Source organism: Echinops telfairi, unplaced genomic scaffold (assembly GCF_000313985.2).
Source record: "Echinops telfairi isolate 266 unplaced genomic scaffold, ASM31398v2 ScPeMD7_70;HRSCAF=299, whole genome shotgun sequence".
Taxonomy (NCBI): domain Eukaryota; kingdom Metazoa; phylum Chordata; class Mammalia; order Afrosoricida; family Tenrecidae; genus Echinops; species Echinops telfairi.
The window spans coordinates 33,745,514-33,763,543 of NW_022103968.1; the positions used below are offsets into that span (position 1 = coordinate 33,745,514).

The following is an 18,030-nucleotide window of genomic DNA, read 5'->3' on the forward strand; positions in this document are numbered from 1 at the left end:
CTCATGTTTTTCCCATGGAGTAGCATGTGAGTTTGAACTGCTGACTTGTTTGTTCCCCAAAATTTCACCACATATAATTCTTCTTAATCATTCTGAGAATGTCACTTATATGGCTCACTGCAAAATACAGCAATTTTTCTCCAGACAAAATAAGAACCAACTAGTAAGCTGTCACTTCTACTAACTTTTGAAGGTTTAAAGCAGTTAGGGTATTTTTGCTTCTATGTATGAAGGTTAACACCCCCCCTCCCCCCATGAAATACAAGAACAATTTTCACCATCAAGTAAAAACCGGGGTTCTTTTTAAAACTAGCCCATAGTTAATTGTATGCTGCTGCACTGACATGGCACACCAAAGTGCAGGGTCCGGCCTGGTTTGGCGTCCGCTCTTGTTTCAATATCCAGCGCTCATGGAGTAAGTTCGGAGAATGTTCCAGTGGTCAGGCAGGATCTGTTTGTATACTATCACCACGTTATGCTCCTTGGGTTGGATGCTGTAGGGAGAGGCACGGTTTGCCAGCCCCATGTTGACTACCTAGTAGTCATCAAGGTAAAACAATTCATCTCCTCCTTAGCAGTCTATTCCCTGGAAATCTACTCGGTACCGTAAGATACCTCCAATTGCACCAAACCCTTTCACAAACTGGGATCCTTCTTGTGATTTATCTGTGACAATTTCCAATGTAGCTTCAATGTTTTTGTAGTTGTCAGCAAAACGTAACAGGGGCATGCATTCAATCAGCTCGTTTCTGTCCTCTGTGAAATGAGACTTACCCTTGTTCTTCTCGAGTTTTACGGAGAACTTTCTCCTTTTCTGTGCCTTGGCAATGAAGAACGTATCTCATTATTTCCAGATTTTCATAGACAATTAGTGTTTTCAGCTCCCATTTCCAAAGCGCAGCAGTTCTCAACCTGTGTCACGACCCCTTTGGGGGTCTAACGACTCTTTCACAGGGGTTGCCCAATTCCTAACAGTAACAAATTTACAGTTATGAGGTAGCAATGAAAATAATTTTACGGTTGGGGGTTACCACAACATGAGGAACTATGTTAAAGGGTGGCGATATTGGGAAAGTTGAGAACTTATGTTTTAGGGCATCTTCAACCCCCAAGCAATACTTGCTCCTGTCCTGGCTGGTTTATCAAAGTATAGTCTCCCATTAATTTCTTCTTTTGAGTGAGCTTCACAGTGGAGAGGACATCAGTAGGTAACTCAAAGCTTGGTTGAATCCATTTTCACCACCATAAGAGATAGCAGTTAATTTAAAGGCATTTAATTGCAACCTCGGTTCAAACATATCCAATTCCAATTAGCTTTAGTTCCGTTTTAAAGTCAGCTGACCAAGCTAAAACGAAACCAGCCACATTCACTTTGTTCCCAGAAATAAGCGGCTGCAGAGCAGGTTCAGCTTTCTTTTTTTAAATCATTTTATTGGGGGCTCATACAACTCTTATCACAATCCATACATACATCAATTGTGTAAAGCACATTTGTACATTACCCTCATCCTCAAAACATTTGCTCTCCACTTAAGCCCCCGTCATCAGATCATTTTTCCCCTCCCTCCCCTCTCCCTCATGAGCCTTGATAGTTTATAAATTGGTATTTTGTCATATCTTGCCCTGTCCGACGTCTCCCTTCACCCACTTTTCTGTTGTCCGTCTCCCAGGGAGGAGGTCACATATAGTTCCTTGTAATCGGTTCCCTTTCCAACCCACTCTCACCACTGGTCCTGAAGGGATCATCTGCCCTGGATTCCCTGTGTTTCCAGTTCCTATCTGTACCAGTGTACATCCTCTGGTCTAGCCAGACTTCCAAGGTAGAATTCGTGTCATGATAGTGGGAGCGGGGAGGAAACATTTAGGAACTAGAGGAAACTTGTATTTCTCATCGTTGTTACATTGCACCCTGACTGGCTCATCTCCTCCCTGAGACCCCTCTGCAAGTGGATCTCCAGTGGCCTACTAATGGGCTTTGGGTCTCCACTCCGCACTCCCCCCATCATTCACTATGGTAAGATTTTTTGTTCTGATGATGCCTTATACCTGATCCCTTCGACACCTCGTGATCGCACAGGCTGGTGTGCTTCTTCCATGTGGGCTTTGTTGCTTCTGATCTTGATGGCCGCTTGTTTAGCTACTTTTTTAACATGTTTTTAATTCTTAAACGGGCAAAAAAGGCAAACTGGCATCCTGTTTCTTTGGAAGATCCACAATGAATTTGTGCAGGACTTCTCTCGTCTCCTTGGAGTGTGCTTTTTAGCACAGCACTGCCATCTACTCCAATGAAACCACACTTGCTATCGTTCAAAAGTAGCTCTGGAAGGACCTCTGTGTGGAATTCGTTGTCACACAAATACAATGACGTATTCATTGGCTTGAAAGGCTCAAAGTCAATGTTGACTTTCTTTTCCTTTCCTCCTGTTACAATTGGTCCACAGTAAACAACTAGACCATTTGGAAGTATTTTGGTATAGTTTTGAGTCTCTGTTGTACAGATGGAATGACTCCCAGGACGAACAGCGGGTTTACTTGGGATTTAATGCTAGATGTGGTTGCAAACTCACCTTTTTGCCATTTGTGCTATCCGGTCTTTGGGAGTAATGACCAATGATATCATGCTTGTGCCGTGGCCGTGGGCTGCCTCCAAGCACCTGATGAATTTGATCTTCCAAATTGCCACATTCCTGACAGCAGCACTGGGGTTGTCCGCCATCTCCCCACCTCCTCCTTCTCAAGGGCTCAGTCCAGGGCGGCGGCAGCTGCTCCTTCCTGGCAGTGGCTTTGTACTGCTGACTTGGTGGTTAGCAGCCTAGCACCTAGCCCACTGCGCCACCAGGGTTCCTGGTCAATAGGAGTGGTAGAATGTTTGAAAGAAATGCAATTTCGCAAGCCTTGCAAGCTTATTAATGCATCAGAGTATTAAGCAATGAATGGCACGCAATCGGAGCTTCACAAAAGTTCAATGCATTCCAAGTATTATCCAATCCACTTATGTTGTAACTGCACACTTAGTAAGCAAGCAATGCTTTCAAAGGTCGTCATTCTTTCTCTCCAGTGGCTAATTCCCCTGAAATAATGTTTTAAACTTTTGTCCCATTTTAGTTTTCACATATGAATCAGTGAAGATTGTAATTCACTACATCTAGAAATTTATGTTTCTAACATTGTCATCAGCAAAATGATTTGAATCACTCCTCCCATCCCCAACCCCCAGGTAAAACATTGTTTTCTGACATCCTCTCTCGTCATGGCACATGAAGGCTGGCTGATTTTGCAACGTGACTTCCTGTGTTCTTTCTTCCTTCATACAAAAGTCTAGCTATTTGAGTATGTTCTTGGAACATGAAACATTTTAAGAAAATAAATGAAAAATCTAAATAAACCACGATATTATGAAGCTAAACTTTTCTTTTTTTAATTTTTATTTATTTATTTATTTATTTTTTTTGGAAGCTAAACTTTTCTATACATACTTTGAATTGTACCCTCCAGTAGTGTAGACTCTTAAGAGTCGAGTGTTAGAGGTAGAATAACAAGTTCCGAAGCGATCATCTTGAAGTCAGACGCTTGAATATTCTTTTGCAGATGCCACCTTTGTCAAGTCAAGCAAATATACTCAAATCAATAGTATCGGAAGATCATCAATGCAAAAGTCATCAGAATAGCTGACTTTAGAGAGCTATGCTAATTATTAGAGTATTCGAACCAAAAATCTCTGCCATCAAGTAGATTCCAATTGATATTGACCCTCTAGGGTGGAACAGAATGAAAACTGCAGGCTTTCCATCCGAGGCTGACGTCATTACGGAAGCAGATTACCACATCTTTCTCTAGAAGAGAGGCTGGCGAGTTCAGCCTCTCTCCTGCTAGCTAGAATGGAGCATTTATGTCACCACTGAACCACTACGGCTCCTGTGTCCCAGTCTCCCAGCAGCATAGAGATGGTGCAAAGGCTATCTGGGCTGAAGGAAAACCGAAGAGAAAAAACACCTGTGCATGCATCCCAAATTGATTAATTTCACATTACTTTGAGGATGAATTATGAAAATACACTTGAATTAGAAAAAAATGTCACACATTGGCCATGTGATAACCACATAGTTCCTATGAAAGAGGCTTCAGGGAAGACATGCTAAAATAATTTAGATGCCAGTACCGCAAATCCAAACAGACCAAAGACCTTAAGTAATCCTTTAGAAGGGAAATCTGTATCCTGCTCTCAATACATACAGATGTGATTAAACAAGATACCCCCCCAAATAAAGACGACTCATTCCAAGTAATTACTCTGCTTACAAGTTTTATTTACACAGTAATCATTACTAGTGGTTTTCATGAACTCCTTGTATTTACATTTTATACAAATTTATACTAGAAAGATAAAGAAACTGTACAATAATAGAAACAAGAAAAGGAAGTACAGCAACTTAGGTCAAACTCAGAAAACAAATACAGACAGGCAAGATTAAATTAGGCATGTAGTATAATCTCAGAGAGATTACCACCAGCAGTTACGTTTTCTCTTATCAGCACCATCAAAACCAAGCAAGTAGGTACCAGAGTTAAAACAGTCATCCACAAACTTACTAAGGCCCTGGGTTCTCCCTCAATATTTCATTACACTACTGGTTCCACTAAACAAGCCCCTGTGACAGGAGTCCATTTTTGAGGGTCTCATTGCTAGTCCCTAGGCTAAAATGACCCAGAGATTAAAAACACATGAGCATACTCTGGTCCCATAGTCCTAAAGATGCAGTATCAAGACTACATACCATTAACAGATAGTGTACTTGGTTGCTTTAAATCAAACTGCAACATGAATGCACACTTTAAATCTAATTCTTAACCAAATAGCATGTTATAAAGCATAATAATTCAAGTGACTTATTTTTGTTCCAAAAATTAAATTTATGTATGATAGTAAACAATGACAATTTATCAGTGATTAATAATTTATCCACAAACCATCAAAATTAGACTCACTAGAAAAAGTTAATTTTATCTTTTTTCTTTTACTCTTATATCCATTGATTAGAAAGTTATGCACACTGTTTTAAATGTTAGGAAGTTATTATGCATTGATTCAAATTTTAAACTGGAATTAAATTTTGTTTTTAAAGACAGTGGAGAAATTTTACTCAAAAACGTGGTCTTGCCAACTAGCATGCTATTTAGAACTCTCAGAACTCATTATTTTTGCTCTTACCAGTGGAGAACCTCATTTATATTTATGGACTTACTCTCAAAATCAAGTCTAAGTCCAGTAAAGTGCAAAGAATTGACAGTTATTTAGTTTGTCTAGTGCTAAAATTACTAGATAAACAATGTCTGAGGCTAGAAACAAATGCTAAAATTCTCTGAATGATAGGAATTCGTTATAAAGAATAGAAACAATTTCTTCAAAAAAATAGATACAATACTGAGTAAAAACATCTCAATGAATGTTAAAGCAATCTCCTACCAACATTTTTGGTCCCAGATAACCTAAATTTACCCCAACTGGTTAAGTGAAGATAAATGACTGACTTAAATAATATGCAACCAAAATTGTTTATTCTTGGTCTGTATCTTCAAGAGGTCAGGACTGGTGATAATATGTGTATCAATATGTTGTGTCAAATAGTATTTGGAAGTTAAAGTAGTATTTAAGAATTCCATTCTTTCAAAAAAGCTTTTGTGGTTATTGTTAAAAAAGAAAAGATGTAAAAAGTTGAAGTGTCTCTGAAACTATTATAAATTTTATTGCATTAAACTGTGCAGTTCAAATTATGGAATATGAGCTAGCTATCTAATTTTTTTCTTTTGTAAAATAGCTCCTCCTAGAAAACACATCTTAAGAATACTGTCAATTGGCATTTCATTACTTTAGCCACGGAGTTTAAAATATAGTTTTCCATCTCTTGATTCCATGGGATTTCTCCAAAAATCTCCTACATGCATTTCACATAGAAGGCCCCCCAAAAAAAGTTTTATCAAAAAGGCTTTTTAATATTTCACTGTCTGTTCGTTTTGAAGATTAGCTTTTCAGAGCTGGACTGTTGTTCTTGTCTCCTTCTTTGACATCCTTCATCACAGACGCAAAGACCTGGAAATTATATAAAATAAAGGTTAATCTTCAAAAACTACCACCAGATTATAAAGATATTTCAGTAACTATAGTTTATCACAGGGGATCTGAGAAAGACAGACGTGGCCACCTGTTACTGTGAAGATTACAGCCTTATATAACCCCTATGGGACATACTCTGTCACCCAGGGTTGCTAAGTCAAATGGTGCAAGGGCACTTGACATAAACATCAGCAGTGTGAAAATGCTTTAATATACTTAATTCTGTCTTCTGATAAATTATCATGCTCAAATTCCCTTACATTTATAAACACAATTTTATGGAATAGCCACATATTCTGAAATTATTCAGTGACTAAAAAATTTTCCTGACGAATATTTCTACATTCCATTTTCATAAATATGAACTTAAATGTTATGGTCTGTATCATTTGTGAACAAGTGATAAGACTGTCTTTGATTTCTACTTTGACTACTAGTATGTTTGCTTCCATAACAAAAAAAAAGCATATAAAAATCCAGAATCTATGTACAAATATGCTGGATACAATTGATGTATGGAATGTTTTAAAAGCTGTGAGAGCCACTAATAAAATGATCTTTAAAAAAAAGATCCAGTATCATACATTCCATTCTTTCTACAGCAAATGCTTTATCCACATTGTTGTTAACCACCATCAAGTCAACCTGTGACTCACAGTAACTTCAGGTACCACGGAAAAAAAACGCTGCCCACTGTGCTATCCCCATGATCAGCTGCAGATCAGATTCTTGTGATCCATTAGGTTATCACTGGCTGATCTTCAGGAAATGGCCAAGCCTTTCTTCCTAGTCTATCTTAGTCTGGAAGCTAAACTGAAATCTGTTCAACATGACAACAATACATTCAATCCTCCAGTGACAGGTGATGGACTCATATGAAATGCACTGGCTAGGAATTAAACCCAGGTCTCCTGCATCAAAGGTAAGAATTCTACCACTAAGCCCACCACTGCCTCATTCTTTATACATACACGTTGCTACTGAGTCAATTCTCACTTGTAGCAGGTGTTTAATAAAATTGTTATCTCATTGAAATACCAAAATAATTATATAATTGCTCTGGGAAATCCATGGTTATTGTGGGTGTTCATTAAATGCATAAAATGTTACTTGACTTTCAGAAAAAATAGAACCAGAGCTTTGGAAAGGTTAAAAAAGGTAGGGGAAGGGACGGGCATCCCCTCACAGAAGGGTCACAAGGAAAAGACATGGCAGTCAGGGTGCAGGATAGCACTGATGAAACATAAAGCTTTTCCTAATGTTTCCTCCCCCACTAGCATGACCCCAATTCTACCATACAAATCCAGCTAGACCATAGCATGTACATTGGTACAGATAAGAGCTCGCAACACAGGGAATCTGGGACAAATAAACCCCTCAGGACCAATAATGAGAGTAGTGATACCAGAAAGGGAAGGGGAAGGTAGGGAAGAAAGTGGGAACCAATCACAATGATCTATATACAACCCCGTCCCAGGGGGATGGACAATAGGAAAGTGGGTGAAGGGAGACAGTGGTCAGTTTAAGATATGAAGAAAAAAAATTATAAATTATCAAGGTTCATGGTGGGGGGGGCACAATGAGCAGATACCAAGGGCTCAAATAGAAAGAAAATGATGACAACCTATGTACAAATGTGCTTGATAAAATGGATGTATGCATGGATTGTGAGAAGAACTATAAGAGCTCCCAATAAAATGATTTTTAAAAAGGAGGGAGGCAACTCTGCTTTAAACTTTTTTTTTTAAATCATTTTATTAGGGGCTCATACAACGCTTATCACAATCCATACATACATCAATTGTGTAAAGCGCATTTGTACATTCATTGCCCTCATCATTCTCAAAACATTTCCTCTCCACTTACTGCTTTAAACTTTTGCTTTGTCGAAATATTTATTTGAAAATATACTTTCAAATTTATTTATTTATTTTAAATGTCAAGACTAACCCTTGAGTAATACAGAACTCTACACAAAGTCAATCCATGTCTGAGAAAGAAAGAAGAAATTGTCACCCTACCTGAGTCCATTTTTTGGTGCTATTCTGCATCTGAATAGCTGCAATACAGCTGAATAGCTTTTCTGACGTAATATCTTCCGGTAACTTCGTTAAAAACTGGGCTATATGAATAAAGTCCATTTGCAGGAGGATGTCTTCATATAATCGAAGGATTCCTAATCCAGTCCTAAATAAAAATTCCTCCCCATCTCTGCAGAATACATCCCAGACTCGGCAGGCTAGATCAAGTGGTAATGATTTGCTATACAATGTGAAGATCCTAAAATTAGGGAGAAAAATACGCATTGAAATTTTTCATTCATTTATTCACTCACTTATGAAGCTTCTCTCTGAAACCACCAGCAGTTAATTAGAAATAACAAGGCAATAAGTTATGGCTCCTTTCCTCAACGAAAATAGTGGGAAATGAACAATAAGCAAAATTATTTTAATTTATAACCTTACGTAGAGGTAGGGCTTAATACAAATAAGTGGCAGAATAGACTGGATGAAAGGTTCAGATTCTGAAACCACAATGCCTGTGTTTGAAACCTGGATTTGTCATTTACTGATAGTGTTACTGTGAACAAGTTTTTCATCCTTTTTGTGTTGTTCTTTTATCAATAAAATAAGTGTAATATTACTACCTACCTCAGGATTGTTTTGAAAATTAAAGGAGTTAATAAATGTGTTTAGAACAGTGTCTGGCACATAAAGGCTACGTATTATCATTATTGTATGAGGAGCGCAGCACCATCTTTTAGTACTAACAGAAATCCAAAGTCTAACTTCTTTCCTTTTTTATCCTCTTCCACAGGCATCCATTTCACTTTTTCTCCCCATTGAGCTTTACACACTACTTCTTTTGGAGCAGGTAAGTTCTCCAACAATATCTTACCCCCTTTCCTGACATGCATGGTCATGCGACTCTGTATTTGGTGGTGTTTTTTTTTAATCATTCCTTTGGAGGAACCTGGGGGGGGGGGGCGGGTGTTCTTAAAGGATTTATCTTTAAGGTGCCTTGGCAAAAGAAAAAAAGTTAAAGTTTTTTAATTTAGAGTGCGTTTTTAAGGTAGTGCTGGGGGGTAGGGGAAAGTCTAAAGGTTCTCTTGCCCCTCCCACAATACCCTTACTCTTCCTGTTGAAATGATTCTGCAATTTGTATATAATGAACTAAACAGACTCAATGAAACAAAAATCAAAGATCCATGCTACTCCTTAAATTACAAATACATATTTAGTTGCATAACAATTAAGTACTCTTAGTAGAATACTAACTCACTGTACAAAACAAGAAAGGGCATAAGCAGTGTCTACATGCAGTTTCTCGTACCACTGGTCACTCATTAGTTCTATCCTGCTCGCCATGTATCAGTTTCGATGCTGATGTGCCCCATCTTAGTCCTAACGACTAACAACTGGAGTTTGTTATGTTGTAGAATCAGACTTTGATCTTGGTTCTCCGCCAGGTCTCATGATGTAACCTCTTTCTCCTCTCTACTGTCTTGGGTCCCTCCCTCTAATTGTTTTTAGTGTGGATGGAAGAGAATACATTGAGAGTCCACTAAAAGGAATATATTGAAAAATGAATTAGTTTTTTAAAAAAAACTAAATAAAAGAAGCCCAAGCAACTGGGAATATATCTGCTTTTATCAAAGCCATTAGGTACTTATTTACTTAGTATATAGAAGCTTAATATCATTTCTATAAACCCTTTACAGGATTTCAATTTAAGTTTAAATACTCCGTACGCACTCTTACACAACCTATCTTAAGATTAACTGCTATATTTCGCTAGCAAAATTCACCCCTATTTATAATCAACAGGCAAATCGAAGTTTTTAGGAAAATCTGCAGATTTAACTCCTTAGGCAAACTCTGAATGTTAATACATAAGAGCTGGGGTTGAAAGGTCAAAAAGACATTTGGGCTAAATAAATTATCATTTCTCCCTCAGGAAACGGAATAAAAAGTTGAAGTAATAAAAATAAAAAGCCTCTGTAAAGAAGCACTATTATAATGAGCATAGGGCTTTATCTATTACAATGACCATCAGCCCTTGTGTATTAGGAATAAAGAATAGCAACCCACTCATGTTGAGAGCTTAGTGTGGGCAAGGAAACTAAATGAAATAATCCATGTAAAACCATCTCACTACAGTTCAGGCTAAAGATATTATGTCTATTTTATAAATAAACTGAAATGCAAACCAAAAGACTCTGATTTCAACCCAGATTCCATGTTCTTTAATAAAATCCTCTTTTTTAAAAAGTGGGAGGCTTCTCTACTAGTAAGGGAAACAAAAGCAAGCTCACTACCATGGAGTTGACCCTGACTTACAGGCACCACACAAGACAGAGCAGAACTGCCCTGTGGGTTCCCAAGACCGTAACTCTTCTTTTCTTCCGACTGTAACACTTTATGGGAGTAGAAAGCCTCCTCTTTCTCCCACTTTGTAAGGAAAGGGTCTTCTAAATGCATGGCCCTGGACAGGAGATTTACTCTAATAGTTCCTAAAATGCATAAAAGTTTATATTTTAATTCCTTTCAATATGTGCTATATATGTCATGACTTACCAGTCTATCAAGTATATGTCAGGTGTAAGATTGTAAGACTTGAAATGAAGAAACAGTTTGGAGAGATTTTCTTCAAAGAATACCTCAAATGTTGCAAAATATTTCAACATCTACAGAGAGGAAGAAATGTCAATAAAAATTATTGGAGCATGTACTCTAAATATATAAATATTAAATCCTTAAATCAATCATTAAAAGAAAATCTTGTTTAGGAGTGCTTTCAGAATCTTCTCATCAACCATTCATAAAACTATAATTCAATGAAAAGTTTATATTAGATCACATTATTGTATGCCTGTGCTAAAATTGAGTTCAGATGACAGAAGTCTATAGTTAGGGGAAACATGATCCACTCCAAATGTCCATACCATGCTGTGATCCACACGGAAAAAGGCCAACTGGCACGGCTTATTCAGGAGATTTGCAAATGCAATGAAGGCATCTGCCTCTTCCAAATTGAGAATGAGTACTGCTGCAATGAAGGACATCCCTTGGACCTTAAAAAGGAAAAGAAGACAAACATGCTTACAATAGGGATTTTATAGTTTATTTGCTTGTAGTATCGAAACATTGCAGTGACATCTAAAAGCAGAATCAGCCATACATACTTTCTTCTAATTGGCCATACATAAAAGTAAAAATGGATAATCTAGTGACTATAACGTCTGCCTAATTTTACATTTCTTTTTTCAAGTGGTATGGCTTTAAGAAGTATTAGGAATTATTTTTTTACTAAGGAAAAATATATCAGCTTTGACTTGCTACAAAAGCACCTCAGGGTGTTTTGCTCTAGTTTTCATTCAAGCTGAATGTTCTCACCATAGAATTCAGAATCACAAAGTTTGGTCAAAATCAGGTGACTGTTTTCACTATTACAACAAATCTGTCTGAGGTAAAAATGAGAAACTAAGAATAAGGGGAAACTGAAAAGTCCTACTAAAATTCCAGAAAGAAGAAATAGTGTAGGGTTGAAAGAGTCAGGTTAGATCCCTGCAGAAGCAGAAAGGAGAAACAAAGGACAAGCATTTTAAGACGGGAAAGACACTAGAGCAAAGGCACAGTAATAGAGTAACAGGACAAGTCTGCACAGTAGCACAAGATTCATAATAGGAATAATGTAAAAACTTTGGCAAAGTAGGATGTACTTATAACTGTGGAAGGCTTTGAATAAAAAGCTAAGCTATATAGAGGCTTGTTTCTGGGTTATGGATAGTTAGTTAACATTTCTGAGCAGGGAAGTGAAATGAAATATTGTTCTAGGAACATTCATTCTTTCATTAAAAAAACAAACTTTATAAGGTAACACATACTTCTAGTAGAGGATTATATATTGGACTCTTTGTAGCCAAATGTTTTGAAAAAGCTGCTTAAAATCACTATCTGGTTTTTTGTTTTTCAATTCCCTTTTATTCTAATTCAAAGGGTGGCAGTTTGAACACACTCCATGGTCTAGTGAGTTACTTCCATAAAGATTAAAACAAAACTCCCTGTCTTCAAATCTATTCCATCTCCCAGCAACTCACATTGACACTGCAGGACAGAACAGAACTCCCCTTTGGGTTTCTGAGGCAATAACATTTTACAGGAGCGGATCTCATTTTTCTCCCGCGAAGCACTGGTGGGGGTTTGAACTGCTGATCTTGATGTTTTAACAGTCCAAAGCGTAACCCACTACACCGCCCAGAAAACTCCTTGTAGTAGTTCTACTCTGACACACATGGGGTGACCATTATTCAAAACGAACAACAGCAATGGGTTCTGGGTGGTTGTTTTTTTCCACTCTTTAACATACATGGGAGTACCCCCCCAAAACCAGGAAGTGTGCTGAATGGAAAGAACTGGCATAGTACACATTTTTCTCCATTAGGTGAGCAACCAACAACTCGCTCTGAGTTAGACCACCCACTAGCAGCGCCTGGGTGCTGTCTGTTCTCTCTGGTCACAGTAAATTTTTTCGTAAAAGCAGTTATACTCCAACCTCATTTTTTGTGATGGCTGATTTAAGAGAACAGCACTGCAGCTGTGAAATTTTGTTTCCTGCTTGGGAACAATGCCTCAGAAATTGTAGTAATGCTGAACACAGTTTACAAGGACAGCACTATGGGAAAAACTCAAGTGTTAGAGTGGTTTTCTTGTTTCAAAAAAGGTGAAATGTCCCTTGATGACAAACCTCATTCTGGACGTCTGTCAACTTCCTGAACGGGCAAAAATGTTGACTAGTAGTTCATTTGGAGTTCATTCCACAAGGTCATATTGTTAATCAAGCTTTCTATTCAGAGGTTCTGAAAGGATTGTGGAACAGTGTGCAACAAACAAAAAAGGTCTGATTTGTGGTAGACAGGGTCCTGATTTTGCCACCACATCAATGTACCTGCTCACACAGCCATCTCAGTGCACCAGTTTTTGGTAAAAAACATGCCTCTCTTGCTCCACGCACCTTACTCACCTAACCTCACTCCATGCAACTTCTTTTTGTGTCCGTAAATGCAGAGGGGCATGAAAGGACAGAAATTTGACTACAAAGACGAGATGGGAAAAAAACGAGGGAGGTGCTGTCACCCACTCAAACAGATGAGTTTAAAAAATGTTTCCAAGAATGGAATGGCAGATTTGACATATGTTTTAAGTGTAATAGAGAGTACTTTCAAGGTGATAAGGTTGTTTTGTAAAAAAATTTAAATACACAACTTAAAAAAAAATTCCGGTCTCTTTTGGTACCCCCTCATATATCATGCCCTGGTGGTGTAGTGGTTACATGTTGGGCTGTTAACCACTCATCAGGAGGAAAACTATGCTTTCTACTTTCATTAACAGTTATAATCTCAACCACGCCTTCTTGAAGCCCTGATCCTCATTGCTTCCACTGGCTCCGGGCTCCACCCACCACTTCTACTGGACATGGACCCTAATTGCTCCTGTGCTACCAGAGGCACCGGCACCTGCGGCGGCTCCTGCAAATGCAGAGTGCAAATGCACGTCCTGCAAAAAAAGCTGCTGCTCCTGCTGCCCTGCTGCCTGTGCCAAGTATGCCCAGGGCTGCATCTGCAAAGGAGCATCGCACAAGTGCAGCTGCTGCGCCTGGTGGGGAGAGCCCTGCCCAGCTGTCAATAGAGCCCCACCTGCACAAAGCCGGAGTTTTCTTTTTTCATACAACCCTAGATGTTTCCTACAATCTTTTTTCTACAAAATATATGAAAGATGGTAACAAAAGTTGGTGACTTAAAGAAAAAAAAAGTTATAATCTCAGAAACCTACAAGGGACAGTTCTGTCCTAAACAGAATCGACGAGATGGCAAGGAGTTAACATACAGCTGTTTGACACTTGAAGCTTCTCTTGCTGGGATCATCAACGATACTTTAGTGCAAACACCAGTTGGCGCTTTCTAAACTTTGTAGTAGAATTTCCTTAGTATTTGTTAAATTTTTCCATTTTCTTGTCTTTATTATTTTAAATTGTAAATTAAGGGGGGGTGTTTAGATTTCAAGCCGTCAACTTTGCATTCAACACTTCAAACCACTCAACTGCTCCCCGCCATATTTTACCCCATTCTATCTATGTAATATGCCTAAGAAAGCCACTGCTCTCACAGTAGCATTTGAACTTGTAGTCCACACCCAATCCAAAACGTACTATTACTCTGAAGAATGAAACCTAAACAAAGGAATAATTCTAAATATTGGTTTGGTGAATGCTTCTGGCTTCCTGTCATTTATACGAGTATATATCTAAAACCGAATCCCATTACACTCAGATGACAGAACCAAGAGCAATAACAATTTTCATTTAGTGACCTCTTCCACACCACACCGGTTATCAATGAGTACCAGCCCCAGAGAGAGTCCCAGAAGACCAATAGCGAGACTGGTACAAGGATACATACGGTTCCTTTAAATGTAACTAGAATGTAGCCAAGATTACAATTTTTTTTCAAGACACCCTGAATAAAATCCACAGATAAAACCTTTATGTGACTTAGATATTCAGGATGTGTTATTTATTAAGGAAATAGCCCTGGTGGTTGAAAGCACTTAGTACATAGCTACTGAAGAAATGGGTCAGCTGTTTAAACCCAGCAGCTGCTCAATGAGAAAGATGTACCAGGCTGCTTCTATACAGTTTACAACTTGGGACACCCTGTAAGGGAGTTCTACCCTGTCCTAAAATGATCACTATAAGGCGTAATTGACTCAAGGGCTTTTGTTTTAGATTCCTTCATTAAGGCAGCTAAAAATCTATGTTATCAAATCATATCTTGATACATATCCTCCAGTACAGTTTATAATAAGCAAAGATATGCAGCTCCAGGTAAAATATGTATTAAGAGCATACAATGCCCCCAATACAATAAGAACATATTATAAAAATTCTCTTTGATAAAAGTATAGTAACAAAAATAAATAACAATAAAAAGTGTAATAACAGCAACAGTATTCTAATTTTTCTAACTTTTTTGGTATATATCAGGATAAACAAGTATAAGTATAATAAGTGTAAGTGATTGGTTTTAATTTTACTAAAGCCTTAGAAACAGGAAATTAATGATTTCAATGATTGGCAACAAATGTTTTTAAAATTCAAGCAGCCAAGTCTCTATTTTCAATAAAATTGAAGGAGGACCTAATTAAGTTATCACATAAGATCCTTTACACTTTTAAAAATTCTGTATTTATCAATTATTTACCTGGTTCTCTAATACACTTGCGGTTTTGATCAGTAGTATATTAATAAATATGTCACAAATCAGAAGAAAATCTTTAAATATTTATAACATTATGAGCATTAGGAATAAGACCAGTTTTAAAATTTTAATTTCCACTTGTTATTTGCGGAGTTTCTGGGTGGCATAAAAAGTTAAGTGTTCAGCTAATAATTGTAAAGTTAACAATTCAAACACACTCAGAGTTGCCTAGGAAGAGGTCTGGATCATCTGAGTTCAAAGTCACAGCCACTGAAATCCCGTACGTACAGCTGTGCTCTGCATAGGTAGGGCTGCCATGAATTTGAACCCAACTTGATGGCAACTGGTACTAGTATAATTTGTAACAAAAGTACAATAAGGGATCACCAAAATATATTCAAGCAAAAATTATTAAAATAAAATTTTGTAAAACTAAAATAACATAAAAGTTTGTGAGAGCAATGAAAAGAAATATGCATACAACTTAAAAGAAAAATATTAATCAAGAGCTTTACATGTACTTCTATTAAATGAGTGGTCAATATGAAATCACTATAGTATTTAATTCCATAGGGTACTTTTAAAAATTTGAAATGTGTTTTATTTTTAAATGTCACTATTTTAAAAGTACTAAAAATTAAACCCTTTGCAATGATTTAATCTTATAAAAAATTAAAATGTCAACTTAAAAATGTGAAGGAGAAACTTAGTTTTACAACTAATTTACAGAATTATTAAGTAAGAGAGTTGGAAGACAGTCAAGAGGACTATCTAAATTTAGTCTTTAATTGTGCAACCTCTCCCTCCTCCTGCACTTAGCATTTCCCCTGCCTTACCATGCTTTCCTGAGCACGGTTTCTCCTCTTAGGGAGACCCACTGAAAGACCAGCAGTTTGAAGCCCCCGCTTCTCCTTGGGAGAAAAATAAGGCAATGTGCTTCCTTAAAGATCTCCAGACTGGAAAATCTGACGGAGGAATTCAACTCTATCTAATGGGGTCACCACAAGTCGTCTTCAACTCAACAGTAGTGGATTGGGTTTACTAGTTTTTGTTTTTTAATTTTTGTTTTTATGTTTGTCATTTGTCTATACCAACTTCTAAATTCTAAGCACCACCAGGGAGAAAATTTTCATTTGTTTACTCAGGTATCACATGTGCCTACCATAATGCCTGGGGTACATAAGGGGACTTCAAAATCCTTGCAGAAAGATGAAATAAAAAGATAACGGAAGTTTTCCATGAACTTTTTGAAGCTTCTTCATATAGTAATAAATACACAATAAATATTTGTTGGATACAGGAATGAATGAAAACCAATGAAGGACATGGAAGAAGCACACCAGCCTTTGTGATCATGAGGTGCTGAAGGGATCAGTTATCAGGCATCAAAGAACAAAAAATCATATCATTGTTTGCTCACCTTCCCAACACAATCTCTAAAGACAAATGTGTGCATAAGCAAATGTGGTGAAGAAAGCTGATGGTGCCTGGCTATCAAAAGATATAACATCTGGGGCCTTAAAGACTTGAAGGTAAATAAGCTCAGAAGCAACAAAGCCCACATGGAAGAAGCACACCAGTCTGTGTGATCACGAGGTGTGGAAAGGATGAGGTATCAGGCATCAAAGAACAAAAAATCATATCATTGTGAATGATGGGGAGTGCGGAGTGGGGACCCAAAGCCCATCTGTAAGCAACTGGACATCCCCTTACAGAAGGGTGACGAGGAGGAGACGAGCCCGTCAGGGTGTAGGGTAGCAATGATGATATATACAACTTTCCTCTAGTTCTTAAATGCTTCCTCCCCACCACCCCTCTATCATGATCCCAATTCTGCCTTACAAATCTAGATAGACCAGAGGTTGTACACGGGTACAGACAAGAACTGGAAACACAGGGAATCCAAGACAGATGATCCCTTCAGGACTAGTGGTGAGAGTGGAGGTACTGGGAGGGTGGAGGGAAGGTGGGGTAGAAAGGGGGAGGATCTACATCCCTCCATCCCTGGGGGATGGACAACAGGAAAGTGGGTGAAGGGAGACGTTGGCCAGTGTACGATCTTACAAAATAATAATTAATTTATAAATTATCAAGGGTTCATGAAGGAGTGGGGAGCGGGGAGGGAGGGGAAAAATGATGAGCTGATACCAAGGGCTCAAGTAGAAACAAAAGTTTTGAGAATGATGATGGCACCAGATATACGAAGTGCTTGACACAATGGATGGACGTATGGATTGTGATAAGAGTTGTATGTGCCCCGAATTAAAGTGATTAAAAAAATAATTTAAAAAAGCGAAAACCAATGAAGGAACACACAAGAGAACAAAGAGTTGTACCAGACAGCCAGCCTATAGGGAGCTATCTAAATGTTCTATTTTAAGATAAAAGTGAAAAGATAAAGGTTTGATGACTTCTAGGTAAACACACAAAAAATTAAATATATGATTTTTCCTTGTTTCCACTCAAAACCCAACTAAATGAAAGTAAAGAAAAAAAGTAAACATTAACCTAGAACAAAGGAAATGGGAGAGAAGACACAAAATAGATTAAAAAAATATCAATAGCATTTTGAAAATTTTAACTTATAAACTCCTAGCAGGAGATTGGAAGATTGCTCTCTGAGTTAATTAGTAGACTCATGAAAAGAGAGACAGAAACAGAT

At 37.8% G+C, this 18,030-nt stretch overlaps 1 protein-coding gene and 2 pseudogenes across 1 annotated transcript in view; 1 reads left to right on the forward strand and 2 right to left on the reverse strand.

Annotated features, from left to right (window-relative positions):
- Positions 1-535: 535 nt before the first annotated feature.
- Positions 536-2,716, reverse strand: LOC101658641 (annotated as a pseudogene).
- Positions 2,717-4,286: 1,570 nt separating this feature from the next.
- TBC1D12 (TBC1 domain family member 12) overlaps positions 4,287-18,030 on the reverse strand; it is a 68,935-nt gene continuing 55,191 nt past the window's right edge. Inside the window, exons 10-13 of the mRNA XM_004701339.2 lie at positions 11,058-11,186; positions 10,690-10,799; positions 8,134-8,392; positions 4,287-6,088 (exon numbers count right to left, since the gene is read on the reverse strand). Of these exons, the coding sequence (XP_004701396.1) occupies positions 6,020-6,088; positions 8,134-8,392; positions 10,690-10,799; positions 11,058-11,186 (567 nt within the window). The 3' untranslated portion in view covers positions 4,287-6,019. The remainder of the gene's footprint in view (positions 6,089-8,133; positions 8,393-10,689; positions 10,800-11,057; positions 11,187-18,030) is intronic.
- Positions 13,588-13,894, forward strand: LOC105978429 (annotated as a pseudogene).